This window comes from Battus philenor, unplaced genomic scaffold, assembly GCF_028537555.1.
Source record: "Battus philenor isolate CCGP_79_NKW_IND1 unplaced genomic scaffold, ilBatPhil1.0.hap1 SCAF_4, whole genome shotgun sequence".
NCBI classification, from domain to species: domain Eukaryota; kingdom Metazoa; phylum Arthropoda; class Insecta; order Lepidoptera; family Papilionidae; genus Battus; species Battus philenor.
This window is the reverse complement of record NW_027181704.1, coordinates 11,203,141-11,218,045: the sequence shown is the minus strand read 5'-3', so window position 1 is coordinate 11,218,045 and position 14,905 is coordinate 11,203,141. Positions and strand designations below refer to the sequence as shown.

General features: G+C 32.3%; 1 protein-coding gene across 1 annotated transcript in view; it reads left to right on the top strand.

Moving 5' to 3' along the window:
* Positions 1–793: 793 nt before the first annotated feature.
* Positions 794–14,905, top strand: part of Liprin-beta (liprin-beta) — an 85,674-nt gene continuing 71,562 nt past the window's right edge. The window contains exons 1-2 of the mRNA XM_068771779.1: positions 794–1,027; positions 13,723–13,916. Of these exons, the coding sequence (XP_068627880.1) occupies positions 919–1,027; positions 13,723–13,916 (303 nt within the window). The 5' untranslated portion in view covers positions 794–918. The remainder of the gene's footprint in view (positions 1,028–13,722; positions 13,917–14,905) is intronic.

Genomic DNA, 14,905 nt, shown 5'->3' with positions numbered 1-14,905 from the left:
CTCTGTGAAGATTATTTTTTGGTTGCAGCATCATAGCAATATAATCATGTTTCGTTGCCTGCTTTAATTGCAAAAATAGTAAATGAAATCCGACCCGATCCGGCCGTACATCATTTCACAGGTCCAATCGATGCGACAGTTTTGTAGTAAATTTATGAGGATGTATATATGTAGAATAGAAATATCTTACGCCTAAACGACCGTGCAAAATATTTGAAATAACACGTTTTCATTTACTAATACTTTACAAACACTGATAATAGTGTTGACTTGTCTGGCATACTACTACTACTTTCATTTGCGTTAATAATTTTTGTGCGGTACCTTGTTATAATATATGTAAAAACATTCATCTCTCAACAAGACAACAGAGAATGTTTGATTCTCTGGATTTAAATTCCTAATATTAACGAAAAATAACATAAACAAATTATTTAATATAACAAAGTGACCCGTTAAGTGATCGGACGACTTACATCCAAATTTTAATTATATAAAAAATATTAAAAGTCAAAACAGTCTTGTTAAATTTGAGTGAAACAATGATTTTATCTTTTGATTTCAAAATTATAATTTGTTAAATAATATAGTCAATTACTTAATGTCTCATTAGCCTAAATACCATGTTTAAAAAAGTTATCTGTATTGTCTTCATTATCTACAATTTTTTTAATTTTGTCCTCTTAGCCACATTTTAAACAACATCCGAAACAATAAAGTTACTTTTGGCGAAATGAAATGTATCTAAAGCAAACAAAAAAAAAACTTTCCTTTCATTTACTGTCATCGCGTGTGTGTGTCAAAGTTTTGTTGACCTAAAGTTAACTTTTTTGATAGCGGAAACTTTTCTAATATAAGTAGTTCCAAATTAAATTAGATAGCTTTCATTATTCTTTATAAATTTTCTTTGGTAGTGTGATGGGAAAATCAACACAAGTTGATGGCGATAATAATCCAACATTGCCAGAATCTGATCCCGCTAAATTATTGGAGGCAGCTCTACTCCAGATGGATGGCATTATAGCCGGTAAGTGGTAAATAAATAGTATATTTAATTTTTTTTTTGCCACAACGCAATAAGAACGTAATCATATACAAAACTTTCACGCTTGACTCGGTAATGAGGCCTTCATTTCCTTATTTATTATCTGTTTAAAACTATGTTATGTTCAACTTCTTTAATTTCGAATATAATATAATTGCAATTTTAAATTTAGACGTCTGCTTTAGTAAAAGTTTTAAATAACTCGTATTGTTTATCTGGAACTATTTAATGCAAATATAATCAAAATAGAATAAAACAAATGTAAAATTAAACCTAATAAAAATCCATTTAGGTTATAAAAATTATAAAACATTTGTTATTAATGCCATCATTTAATAAAGCTACATATTAGTTTTTACTAATAAAGCATAACTTTCAAATATTTCCTTATAGTTATTAGGAGATCAATGCAACATTAATATCACAAAATCTGTGAAAGACATGTTTCTATAGTAAAAGCATATAAAATTTGGATTTAGGAAACTCTTATGATAATTATAGTGCATCAAATATTAGTTACATTTAATTATATAAAATACATGTTTTATAAAAGATAATTTCATAAGTAATATATGAATGTTATTAAAAACTGTTCATTTCGAAAATGTAACTTAATATTAGTGTTTGACACTAGTACCAGAATATTTATTTAAATAAAGAACAATATTCAATCGTATTGTAAACGGTTTAAAAAACGAATACGACGGTTTCGAAGTTGTGAAAGATTAAGGGGATGTATTTCCCGCGAGAGGGTGCAAACTGTTGAGCGAGGGTGGCGGGTCAGTCAGCCGCCGCAAGCCACCGGTTCGCACGTCTCCCGGTCGCTCCGTACGCGCTTTCTCTCCGGGACTACGATACTCTTTACATAGTGGTAGACATGTACAACTTTACGCGCTATTGTCGTCTATTACGTTCAGCCGGCTTGTAGTCGGATTGCGTTCGATTCTTCATTCACAACCAGACTTTCATCATGTTTTATTTCGAACATTCGGAACGGTTTCATATTTTTCAGTGTCAAATCTCGTTGTATTAATGCGCATATTATTTGCGTAATAAATTACGTCTCATATTATTATTTATATGGAAAAGTAATAATACGATTTTTTATTCTGATAATTATTAACATTTTAATCGTAATGAATTATATTAAAAATTACCGAGTGATTTTTGTTGATAATTTTGTTTCAATATGTACTTAAATTGAAATTATTTTACTACTAATGGCATACCATTTATAAACTGCGGGTAAATTAGTGAAAATTGTGTTATTTCATTAAATTGATAACTATATTTAATCCACAAATTTTTGATCTTTTACAAACTACCGCCCCTTTACAAGAAAAATACCTGTTGTCCGTTTTGGAAAATAGTTTAATGTACAAACTTAAGTGGATAGATAAAATGGTTTTTCGTGAAAATATAGGTATTTTATAACGCCATTACTTCCTTCTGGACCCCCTACTGCCCTTCTAAAAACTGTAGTCTACGTTTGGACCACAACCTGGACATGGATAATGTTATTTATTTATTTCGTAAGTGGAGAAATAACTGAAGGGCGTTTAATCTATATTGAAATATAAAATCTTGGGCAACATGGGGGTAGTACTCGCAAACACGGAAGTTTAGCGACCAACCAATACGTCGAAATAAGTGTTTAAAGTCCCTTTAATCCACTGGCAACCCTATAATGCATTTATAAATAAAGCAATCTCCAATTCATTACCCGTTCAATTTTAAAAAAAGAACACAATATGAATGTACCCTTCTGGTCGCAAGCCGATATTTTCTCATTCATCGTTATGTCAGCTAATAGACTTCCATTGCAGGGCACAGGCCTCCCCCAAAGTTGGCTACAATGACCGGTCTTGCGCTGCCTTCGTCCAGCTACTTCCTGTGACCTTGACTATGTCGTCGGTCAACCTAGAGGGGAGCATACCCACGCTGCGTGTATTGGTTCATGTTCGCCATTCGAGAATCTTTCGGCCTCAAGTCCTAATTCTCTCATTGGATGTTTTTAATTTATTAGGGGGCCCGTAAAGTAATGTCGCTTTCTTAAGTTAAATTCACATGGGTAAATTTTTAACAAGTTTTCATTTCTATCAACAATATATTCACTTTCGTTATCAACAACTTTTTACCATCTAGTATACAAAATTCTTAACGCCGGAGCGGTAAAAATCAATCGGTTTTTCTGTCCCGAAAAGACATTACTTTCCGATCCCCTAATTATTACTTCTCAAAGAGATTGTTTTATTTATTTTATATATTTATCCTATTTACAATGACCACCTGTGAACTTCTATGTCATAAATTTTTATTTAGATAAAAACTAGAATCAGATTAAGCTATAATGACAAAATTTAACTTTAATCTTCGAGAGTTCTAAACGCAACCTAAACTGGGAGCCTACAACAAACTCACTCCGTTATTTTTGTGGTCACTTTCACGATATCTTTAAACTAAAATTTGCAATATAACAATCTCTTAATTTTTTTAAAGTATAAATATGTAATCTTAAAATTATCAGAATTGTTTATGAAAATGAATAAGTACGTTTACGTTGTATCTCCTTTGACGCTGGCACAGTTCAAATAGAACAAATTGTATCATGAAATCTCTTCGCGACTGTACAATCATACGCACTGACCAATAATCGATGCTGGCAATGAAACATCAATATCTGTAAGGAGGATAATCAATATTTTTTTATCAAGATAATTTAAAGAGGACATGTATCAGTTGACGAATTGTATTCATTAGGTGCATTTTTAACGTTTAGGATTTACGTAGATATATTATTTTTTTCATGTCATTATTGAAATTCGGTAAGTTTTTTTTTTTTAAATTTCGAACATAATTCATAATTTTGTTATGACATATTGATCAATGTTTTTTTTTATTTTCAATCACGCTTTGAGTACAGCGCGATTTCTTTTTGCTTATGCGTGTGTGACGCGCTGTAAAAACCAATATGCGATGCATAAACTGATTACTAGTCATTTAGTAAAGAAAATTTGAATATTAAGAATCGAATAGAAATAGGATGTTTATTGCTTTAAAAATATTTAAACTACTTATGTGGGTTTAATTCAGTTTAATTGGTTGAAATTTTCTTGACATACCAGAATGTTATTAGAAATAAAATCTTCGTATTATGTTAACATTAGTTACGTAAGCAACCAATGGAGATCATCTTCTGAATTACTCTTAATATTTTTGTCGTCTTCAAATTATATTAATTTTGAGATTTATTTAACAATTATTATATAAATAACTAAGATTTGTTATCGTAGGTCGTGGGTTCGATTCCCGGGATACAATATTAGATAATTCACACTTTGTGCATTAATTATATGCTATTGCCACTGCTCATAAACAAGTTCCAGTGGATGGGCAGCAATGTTTTCTACGTACTGTAATATCACACTGCGATCGCCAACCCGCATGCCTCGCGTGGCTATTATGGTATATCCCCTCAAAGATATCTTTTGGGAAAGCCTTGCAGTGGGCGCCTATGGTCTGAAACGACGACTATTTATTTATAAATTAATTTGTTTATTATATATATATATGTCTTGTCAACATCGCCACCAACTTTGCAAAGTAAATTAAATCAACACTTAATTTACTGAGTAGATAGGAACCTTCATATAAATATTTGTCTATCTTTACTTAAAAGAGAGTAAATGAGAGTAAATGAAAATAGAATATTTCAGAATTGTATAGTTGTTTTTAACACGGGTAGTATAGTCGAACTATTTATAATTTTATCGGTTTATTGTTTCTTTACTTATTTTTTTGTTGTTTGTTTGCCTACTTCTTTTTTATGACAAAATAATATATCGATTATTTTTTAATTTCTTATAGCTTGTATCAAAATATTTAGCCTCTGTTATTATTTATACGTTTACATATTGCAATCACTCATAAGTAACTACAAATACTGCTTTTTTTGTTCATACTGAAACATATATTATCGAAGTTTAATTGACATGTTAAATACGATATAGTGAAATAAATACAATAAAGGGAAATAAATAAAACAGTAAATATATTTAATTTAGTGAAATACACTCAACAAAAGTTACAACAATTACGTATGACATTACATTTTTTCTTCGAGGGCCATGCCATGCTCATTGTTATTACATGCATAAGTACGTACACAAACGTCGAATTTTCGACAATCAATACAAGAACACTTTTTTAAATCTTTTTCTAAAAATGATTGTTCTTACATTCATTTTTCGTCTATTATTTAGAATTTATATTTATTTTTAGTTATATTTTAAATTAATATTTGCGCCTGCCTAATTTATTACTTGATTGTTACATTTAAAGCATATTTTAAAATTTACTCTCTTAATGAAATCTTTTTATATGTGTCTATGTTAACTACATTTCTCAACATTCGTCTATTATTATTAGTTTAAATAACTAAAATTAAATCAATAAAACGTGGTTTTGACCTTTCAAAAGAACAATTATTTAAAATAAATATTAAAGAGTACGTTTAAAATATTATTTTTCGCCTAGAAAAACTTAGCTTCATTATATTAGGTAAATAAATCAACGACTGTTATGATAGACAAGAAAGCCACTTGAAATATTTGGACGATAATTTTAATATACGAGTAGTATAACGAAGAAAATGCATCCTTAGATATTAAATAGTCGTAAACAGTACCCATTTTAGGAATTTAATTTCAAATGTTGTAGCTCTCAGAACCACTGTAATGGCAGCTATTTAGCTATATATAACGCGTGGTACTGCGTTTGCGGTCAGATTATAAGATCATCATAATTTCAACTATAGCGTCCTTGTTGGACATAGGCCTCTATAAATTTCGAACAGGGCTAATAGAAACAACCTCCGCCCAGGGTCATTCGACCATAACAAAGTATTGTGCCCACCTTGTGGATCGATGCGCTGTTCGTAATTTCCACTCTAGGCTTCAGCGATCATTAGCTCCAGAAACCGCAATTTGCCAATTCGCTAAACTGTGATTCGATCTTGCAGAGAAATCGAAACAAGACAAGTCTATAAAAAACTTGACCTATGGTGAACGCACGAAAATAAAAGATTCAACTCTCTGTGCAATTGGCTACTATCGTGGTTATTATATATAACCGAAATTCTCGTACAGAATCTTCTCGTATATGTTTTAGAGTTATTATAGACCCGGTTTAACATATAAATTACATAGTAATTATAAAGCAATTAACGATTAAATTTTCGATTTTATAAGACCAAGTGTAGAGGTGGTTTGTTCGTATGGTTATCTCTATAAACGGTTACCCTAACGCAGTGTGTGTAAGTGTTTGTGTGTGAGAGTGTTATGTGATCAACAATGCCTGGTTGCTGGCACTTGCCGGAACACGTGACCCGCTGGTGGCTACTGGATATATGCAGTCATCGGCTTTTCGGTGATGTGGATGCCGATTCGCAGATACCTCAACGTATGTTTATTGTTTTAACTATTGTCTTGTAATAGAAACTTATATGAACCAGAAGTCATTTATTTACTTATGCTTTGCTATTTTCCTTTTGTAAGAAAAACATAAAAATATAATCATGTTTTAAAGTACAACTCCGAGTTTGCGTTTTACTAATGGTTTAGCTATTAGTAAATAAAAAAATTAGTGTAGTACTTATAAATAGATGTTTATTGTTAGGAGGCAAAGAACCGCATGACGTACGGGAGAGGCAGTTTACAGATCGTTGCCATATACCATTAAAAAATTAATAATACAAACTCAAATACATACTGATAGCTGCATAAAATGCACACATTTGTCTGTGATCCACCAGCAAAAAAATATTTCGAGGAATCTGTAAAATAATTATAATAATCTTCACCGACTTATAGACAATAATCTAGACCGATCTCGCGCTGCCGGCATTCAGCGAAGATACGGTTCATTGTTATTAGCTGCAGTAGTTAGAACTGAATGTGTCGCAGTTAGCAATGCTCGCCTCTGGACATAGGACATAGGACATAGTTGAAGAATATATACAAACATATTGTTAACTCGTGGAATGACTAATACATACATAAACATATATATACTTATTTGTCACTACGTATATATAGATTTGGTAATTAAGTATGTGATACATAATATTTATGAACTAAATTAGTTAAGTGTACATTATACATTTCATTATATATACTATTGTTAGACCAACATCTTTGAAATTTTTAATAATTTATGTGGTATTTAAATTATCATAATATTGTAACCTGATAGTCTATCACACGCTCCCCCACATCGTATTTAAAAATAGTATTTTATCTAAGACAATACGAAATCGAAATTTGCATTGTTTTTGCAATGTCATTATTTTGAGACATAAAATGATACGTTTCTTGTCCAAGCAGTTTTATGACAGGTGCTATTTAAAAGCTGAATGCCTGTCACCAAGTAACAGAGCAAAAACAATTGTTTTCCTCTGCTAATAAATTTTAACATATATATGGTCAAGTCAAATATTTGATATTACAAAACCTATATATAACATTGTATGTGGTGGTCAGATCGCATATTAAACACGAATAAGTCGTTATTTTACTCATTTTATAATTTTCTAGTAAAAAAAAATAACAAATGTGTTGTATTATTAAAGGTACATTTACTCTGTGAACAAGATATAATTATTGCTAGAAATATAAATACATTTAATGTCAGTGTTTCTTGCACTTTTTATAATTCAATTATTGAGATTTTAATTATGGGCTGCATCAAACCGGTTCTATTACAAATCTACAGGAGAGACTATGTCCAGCTGTCGTCCTATGGTTGAAATGATGATGAAATATTATTCACCATATTAATAATTTTCAAATACAAATTGCTGCAATAACGATGGCCCATTTCAGATGTCCTCACAATGTACCTGTTGGTGGTTTATAAACATAGCTATAGGAGGTAAAATGATGAAGAGATTTTTTGTTTTTATGCCGGGAGCTAAAGCGTCATTGTTTCAAGGCGGATGCAATTCATTCGTCCTCCGCGTAATTTGCGCGAGTGGAGTCGTTTCGAAGAGATCTCAGTTGTGCCTTTTAATGAATGGGGTTTTTTTAAAATAATTATATCTGGAACTCTGAGTAACATAATCGTTAGCTTCGACGGTATATGTAATATTGCTTTTAAAATTTTGTGAAAAATAATGAAAAAAAATAATTTATAAATTCATTTCTTGTTTCATATTTTTACTAACGAAATTCTTTCGTCTCCGTCTTTATCTTGTATGTATTTCATATAACTGAGCTGCGACAACATTGTTAATGATAACAGTGACGTAGATAGCAATCTTCATAAACACGCTTTCTACGCTTTCACATATGACTATAGTCACGTACTTATTCTCGTACGACACAATAAAACTTATAAGAGCAGTATGAATGATATATGTTTTATATTGTATGTGAAATAATTCACTGTAAATTAGTAATGTTATACGGTTTATTATATGATATTTTCAATTAAAAAAACAAGTGTTTCCTCGGTTGTTTTACGTAATATCTTTTATTCAACGTATTTATTGCGACGTACGTTTCTCACGATTAATTGTTAGTACGTAAATAATGTTCACTGAACATGTGTTTTATTTATATGCTAGATATAACTGAAGTGTATTAATATTTATTTACAATAATAATACAACTTAAAAATTCAATTTAGAAAAATTTGACGAAAAATGTAATTTTTAACGCTTCCTAAATATATGACACAGAGATGGCATATGGGTGATTGGTTATAGGTGTAAAAGCTATAAAATAGTGAATGTATAGCTCATTTGCCGTCAATGTACGATTCACATTATCCAAAAATTAATTGTTTCAGAAATAATAAATATCTTAATACGTATATAGTACGAAAAAGCGTTAGCAAAATTCGGATTGCTATATATTTTAATTAAGTATTGTTTACTAAATTTCCCTGTAGACTTTGTACTGCCAGAAGTTATTAGTCTGACGCATTCCCGCATAGAAGAATAAATTAATATAACGTATTTCAGAGTGATCACTTTGCACTAAAAGTTTTAAAACTCTTTAATGACAAACGACCTGAAAGCTTTTTCGCTTGTAACCAATCACCCTGTGTATCTATTTTCTATTTGTATATTAAACTTATTTAATACAACATTTATCATTACAAGAGGTGTTTGTTAAATGTAAAATACAATATCCTTTTGAAATTTTAAAGCATATAAATATAGCTTATAAACATTGTTTGGTGTCAGCTTCACTTTAGTTCTAGAAAGCTGTGACAGGCGTCCCCGACTTGTTTGAGAACTTTGGAATGCACTAGTTACTGTATATCAAATATTTATCATCTAACATCTAGGATTCTCTATTCTATTTGTGCTGTGAGACGTGTTATTGTGTGGGTGGTGTAATAATACAGTAAATTTTAATGTATAAATATTTATAACGTTTCTTTGTTTATATTTAATCGAAGTGCAATTTTTAATATATCGCAAAGTAACGCAGTTTTGATATAGAGAATAGTCACATCGTTGTATATGGAAGCGTTTATTATAATAATAAAGGTTTTTTTTTTAAATAGTTGCAACAATTTGAATCAAGCACAATATATAGGTGATCGATTCAGGTTTAAAAACTTTAAAGGGATGAATGTAAAAGTATACCTATTTCCAATTGTCTGCATAAAATAATCGCTCTGAAATATAAAACATTAACTTATTTTTGAAAATACGACAGTCTAACTAACTTCTAGCAGTACAAAGTCTGCATGGACAGATAGTAAACTATAGTTAATTTCAATATGTAGCAATCCAAATTTTGATTTTTTTTTCTTACTATATCATTACGTTATATGTTATTTCTGAAACTATAGATTTTTGATAGTAATTGACGGCAAATTGACTATACATTCGTCTTTTTAAAGCTTATACATCCATAATTAACCACTCTATATGTAGAGTGTATGATTTACATGCGCAAATTTTTACACGTTGTACCATACATTGACATCAAATAAGCTATACATTCACTTCTTTAAAGGCTTTTATAATCGTTTTATTTTATAAACAAACAACCTGTATATTATTCAGTATAATATTTATATACGCAAAGTTTGAAATAGGCTTATTGGTAAATATATCGGCATCGATTAAACCCGGGTAATTCTATTTGCCATCGAGGTAGTCTTGGATCTGGCTTGTAAACCATTAGTGTGCTAAGTTTGGCCGTTAACCTATATATGACCTAATACTATCGCAAGTGTAACGTGTTCAAAGACATTTGTATGTATAAGAAATATTTATATATATAAATAATTTGTTTGGTTCGGTTTGAATGGTTACTTTCTAAATTGTTTTATACCTACAGTATATATTTTATAACTTATTTTGTTACATTATATTATAAACTTTTTTGAGGACAACGTATCGTAGATAGATTTCTAAAAGGGCCGCTTGGAAGAAGCCTGCACCTAGCGTTTTCCAACAACCTCTGTCCACCTTGTGAGCTGACGACATACGCTGCGCTTGCCGGTCCAGTCTTCAAAAACTTAGGGTTCCTGATACCATCTGTACTTCGAACTATGTGGGCCGCCAACCAGTTCAACTTGCCGATGAGCTGTCTCGGTTACTTCCATTGCCCATAACACAAGTTATTTCTTGCCACGGGCACAGGAGGTTACCATTTTTTTTTCTGTCCATTGTCCAAATTTGACCTGTTTATTTCGATGTACTTGAAAATATTTAACTGTTTACTAATTTGATTAAAGCCTTGATAAAGGATAAAAAGCTTTACCAGATTGATTACCTAACACGTAAATACGTATTAGAAAATTTCACAACGAAATGCACACCGCTTCGCAAACTCGATTTTGACGAGGCGCAAGTGACACGCTTTACTAACTTCATTAATTTAGAACACGCTTCAACTAGAAGATGGTTAGCCGCAGTTGTTAATTAGGACGCAATTTTTAGTGTTCCGTAATGAAATTATTCAACTTTCGTTGTATCGTAAGGCCATTCCGTTATAAATAAAGGAAATTTATTTTAAATCTGCGATTTTCTTTTTAATTGACACATTCACAGCTTTGGAAAGACGAATTAGAAGTGGACAGCATCCAGTGTCTTCCAACCACCTTAACGTGATAGTATCTACTTTGTAAGCGGACGACTTACGCTGCTCTTGCCGGTCCGACGTGTATCACTCGAACCAGCTTGTAGCCCAAGCTGCTAATTACATGTCTAAGACCAATACCACTAAAATAAAGCGTAAGCCACGTCATGCTGTACTCGACAAAACTCAACGATTTTGAAAGAAATCAAAAGACTATCTACTAAAATACGGACTGGACACGCCCAAGCAAGAGGGCCACCCGAAAGAAAAAGATTCGCAAGAAAAAAAATCCTAGAGTTGAAAAAAAGACAACGAGCGACGGCGGAAGCGGCGTACCGAGGTCTATTTCCCATCAACAACCGGGGGAACAATGTACTGCCTGGGTGGTAGCGCCCATAACATCCAAGTGGCATAAAACAACACGTCATAACAAAATAAAATAGTTTAAATAGGAACGTTCATTTATAGCTGGTAGCGAGCTCTGAAACCGATGAAGCTGTGACAGCCCATTAGGCTAACAGCGACAATAACAGCCAGAAACTGATTGCCAGTCTGTGGTTTCCATTCCAGAAACCTTGTGGTGCATATTAATTTAGTTATATTTAGGTGTCTTGATTGAGTTACTAAAAGATAGATAGATTAGTTTGTTGCCCTACGCGCACTACAGCTACTGTCATTTTTATGAAATAAAAGTTTATTTCACATTAAGCGAATCTTTCAACTTCATTAAATATATACTAATATCCGCTATTATAACTTCATTTTCTACTATAAAAATATACAGTACTTCGGTTTTATTTCGGGTACAATATTAAATACGTCTGGAAGTTATACAAAGAACTTTGCTAGACACTTTCATTGTATAGGAAAGTAAAAATAAAAAAGGTCTGCAGCTATTCAAATCCACAGTAGCTTGTAAGATGTATGCAGTATTTTTATGCCTCTTTATTCATAAAATTCTTTTTACTGAATTCATATTAAAAGACGTGTATTTTCAGGAATTTTCTTTGAGTTCCTTAATTTTTCTTAAATAGAAAATACGATAATTCGATTTAAAACAGCCCATCAAAAAGAGGTTAAGGGTTATTATAATTTAGGGGTAGGTTTAGTGTATTTACAGTATATTCATAGAATTCATTTTATGTTATAGTTTTATTTATTATTAGAATTGCTGGGGCCGTAAGGTTCTGTTGAGACTACGGCCTGGCAAGCGCAGCGTAGAACGTCTGCCCAAACTACAATGTACTGCCCACGATGTACTTGCTGATAGTCAAGGGGTTTTTGCAGCCTCTTCGGAACTGAGTGGTCCGTGAACTTCACAAAATTTCTTGGCCTGATGGTATGCCAGTTGAACGATGATGGGACGAAGATTGCAGGCTGTACACGTGAGAGTGTAGAGGGTGTAAGTGTGTGAGTTGTGATGGCTGCAAGGAGTACTCGGCGATTCAAGGTGGAATATGGATCTTTCTTTGAATCAAACTCACTGTGCGCGGGGGCGTGGGCGGGCGTCCGTCCCATCGTCTGAAGCCTTTAAATGCAAATTGATTCCCTTACCAGTCTTATTAGAAATTTGTTGATGATGATCATTGTTAGAATGGTCCTTATATTAGTATGGAAAGTCCTAATATCCTGTTTTTTTCTGCCTTTAAATATGTTTGTTATAATCGTCTTATAAATGTATTTAAAATGTCAATTGTAATTTACAAATAGATAAAAATAAAACGGGAAAGAATCCTCCAATTTTCAGAATATTGATTTTGAAACAGGGTGCGGTATTCGGCGAGTGTTTATACAAGTATTTCACTGTATGTATCCGAAATAACCGACTTTTTTGTTTAATTAATTTTCACGTTGACCGAGATTTTCGCTCTGCATATTATCGTGGCTGTTTAACATACATCATTATTATTAATGTATTTATGTAACTCACGTAAGCGTTTTTAATAAAAAAGTATAACAATTTTATATAAAATTTATTTAAAGTGTAAAACAATTTTTATATGAACGTAACGTTTTTTTTAATCTTATGCTATAAACAATGTTAGTGACAGGAACATGCGGCGACGACAGAGCAGCGTTGTGCAGGATCTTCCTGTTTAACAATACTCTGCGCTTGTTACCTTGAGACACATACACTACACTACACATACACTAGCATAGTGTTTGCTGATTGCGATGCACTCCAATCAAGTTTCAGTTACACATTGCTGTCAAAGCTTTATAGTTTACCTAACCTCAACTAAAGAAATTTTCTTCCGGTCTTTTTTCTCCTGGCATAACGCTTTTTGTCGCAATATTAAAACAATAATAGCAACGGATTTGGTCAAAGTTCGTCCTTTTCGGGTACCCTTGAACTACAAATGAATCCCTTCTCGTGCGCTCTTGACACTGGTGTCTCCATGGAGAATCTTCTTACACGATCCATAAGATTGGCGACTTCTATCCCGTGATGAGTTGAAACCCCATGTACCTTTGCCGTCTACTACAAATTCAAACAATGATTACTTACCTTATGAAAACATAACATTTGATTTAACAGGTATTTTAAATATGTATTCAATAATTTCTGAACAGAAGCGGGAGGCACAGCAGCGGGGGCGACGACGCCGAGCGGGCCCGGTCGGGCAGCGCGAGCTAGGGCCCTTGAGCTGGCCCAGCAGCTCGCCTCCTCGCTCCAGCATGCGATACCGCCGCCCCCGCGACCCGACTTCACCACCGCTAGTGCCATTCTGCGCTGGCTGCAGCAGAACAACAACTCCGTGGCACTGGTAAGTCCTAGTCATCCATAAATAATATACAGAGTGTAACACGACAGGCGGTTCAAATATGGCCCAGGGTTGGGTAACCTCAATTACCATTTCACACGCATGTATGTTCACCGATTATCAATGATTGAGTGTACCTGAATAGAAAGTGATTTTCTTAAATATCTGGTTCCTTCAGAGAACTTAATGATACAGTGTAAATTCGCATAACGCTTTTTTCACCAACCTATCTTTAAAAAGTACTAGGATTCATGTAATATAATCCCTGATATTACTTTTAACCAGCGATACTACAACATTTTAAAAATGTAATTGAGTGAAGGAGCAGCGAAATTTAAAAATTTTAATAACGCGTATTGCCTACTTCAAAAGTCAAGTTTCTTACTTTTATGTATAAGATTATTAATGAGTTCGTCAAGAAATATTTTTTTCTGTAAAATCTTTATTTAAACACATTGAGAATAACAAAAAAAAATTAATGCGTTTCTCTGTGATCAGAGAAACGACATTTTTCTTTATAATATAGACGTCTGTTTTTTTTCTTTCCATTTATGCTTAATAAACTATCTCAGAATTATTATACGATGAATTTAAAAGTTAAGAAATTTAGTAACAAAATACCACTACATTAAACGATTTTTTAAATGGTATTACCTTAAGAATTAATTGTTTTAAGTACTATTTTAAGGACATCTGAGAAAGAAATCACAAAGGAAAACCTTACAGGTTTTTGTGAATTCATTTTTTTTTTTTTTTTTTTTTTTTTTTATTAATTCTAATTTGTATCGCTGGTGTTTTTTTTTTTTTTTTACAGTATTTATCTTTCGCTTTAACTAAACGCAGACAGTTGGGAGAGGGTTGCCGCTATTTGATACGGATCTTTCTTCTCCCAGCTGCGAGGCACGACAGCGTTTTATATTATTATTACAATTTTTTTTTTTTTTAACACAATTTTCACTTATGGGTAAATACAGCTAAAATTTATACATATT